Here is a 1034-nt window from a genome sequence, read left to right as displayed (position 1 = left end):
CACCCAACGCTCATCCCACGGTGTCACCCAACGCTCACCCCATGGTGCCACCCAACGTGGTGCCCCCCAACGCTCGCCCCACGGTGCCCCCCAACGCTCACCGATGACGCTCTTGGCGAAGGAGGTGCGCATGAGCGTGGCGAGCCCCAGGTCGCCGATCTTGACGGAGCCCGTGGGGCCCGTGATGAAGATGTTGTCGCACTTGAGGTCGCGGTGGATGATGGGCGGCGCGCGCGTGTGCAGGAAGTGCAGCCCGCGCAGGATCTGCCGGCACCAGCTCCGCAGCACCTTGGGCTTCATCACCTTGAAGCGCTTCAGGTAGCTGCCGGGGCGCCCACCGGGGACCTCGTCACCTCCCCAGGTCCCTGGCACCTCCCCAAAGCCCTTGTGACCTCCTCAAAGGCCCCATCACCTCCCCAAAGTCCTTGAGATCTCCCCAAAGGTCCCATCACCTCCCCAAAGCCCTTGTGACCTCCCCAAAGTCCTTGTGACCTCCTCAAAGACCCTGTCACCTTCTCAAAGGTCCCATCACCTCCCCAAAGGTCCCATCACCTCCCCAAAGTTCCTGTCACCTCCCCAAGGACCCTGTCACCTTCTCAAAGCCCTTGAGACCTCCCCAAGCCCCTGTCACCTCCTCAAAGCCCTTGTGACCTCCTGAAAGGCCCATCACCTTCCCAAAGGTCCCTGTCACCTCCCAAAGTCCTTGTGACCTCCCAAAGCCACTGTCACCTCCCCAAAGTCCCATCACCTCCCCAAAACCCTTGTGACCTCCTGAAAGGCCCATCACCTCCCCAAGTCCCTGTCACCTCCCCAAAGGCCGCCCATTATCCCCAAAGCCCCCCCTTGTCCCCAGGCTCACCCACGGTGCCCACAAGGCACCTTGCAGTGTCCCAGATCCCCTCGCCTCGTCCCCAAAGCCCTTCAGTTTGTCCCCAAAAACCCTTGTGGTGCCCCCAAAGCCCCTCAAGTCCCTCGTGATGTCCCCAAAGCCCCTCTTTGTGTCCCCAAAGCCCCCCGTGGTGCCCCCAAAGCCC

The 1034-nt window shown here is 62.7% G+C and overlaps 1 protein-coding gene across 1 annotated transcript in view; it reads right to left on the bottom strand.

Moving 5' to 3' along the window:
• LOC112942898 (serine/threonine-protein kinase WNK4-like) overlaps positions 1-311 on the bottom strand; it is a gene marked incomplete at its 3' end in the record, with an annotated part of 2312 nt that extends 2001 nt beyond the window's left edge. Inside the window, exon 1 of the mRNA XM_026033947.1 lies at positions 102-311. Coding sequence (XP_025889732.1) covers positions 102-300 — 199 coding nt within the window. The remainder of the gene's footprint in view (positions 1-101) is intronic.
• Between the last annotated feature and the right edge of the window lie 723 nt (positions 312-1034).

The sequence above is a fragment of the Nothoprocta perdicaria genome, unplaced genomic scaffold (genome assembly GCF_003342845.1).
Source record: "Nothoprocta perdicaria isolate Ctin4 unplaced genomic scaffold, notPer1 scaffold_1372, whole genome shotgun sequence".
Lineage (NCBI taxonomy): Eukaryota > Metazoa > Chordata > Aves > Tinamiformes > Tinamidae > Nothoprocta > Nothoprocta perdicaria.
The sequence above is the reverse complement of the archived record's forward strand: the minus strand, read 5'-3'. Positions and strand labels throughout refer to the sequence as shown.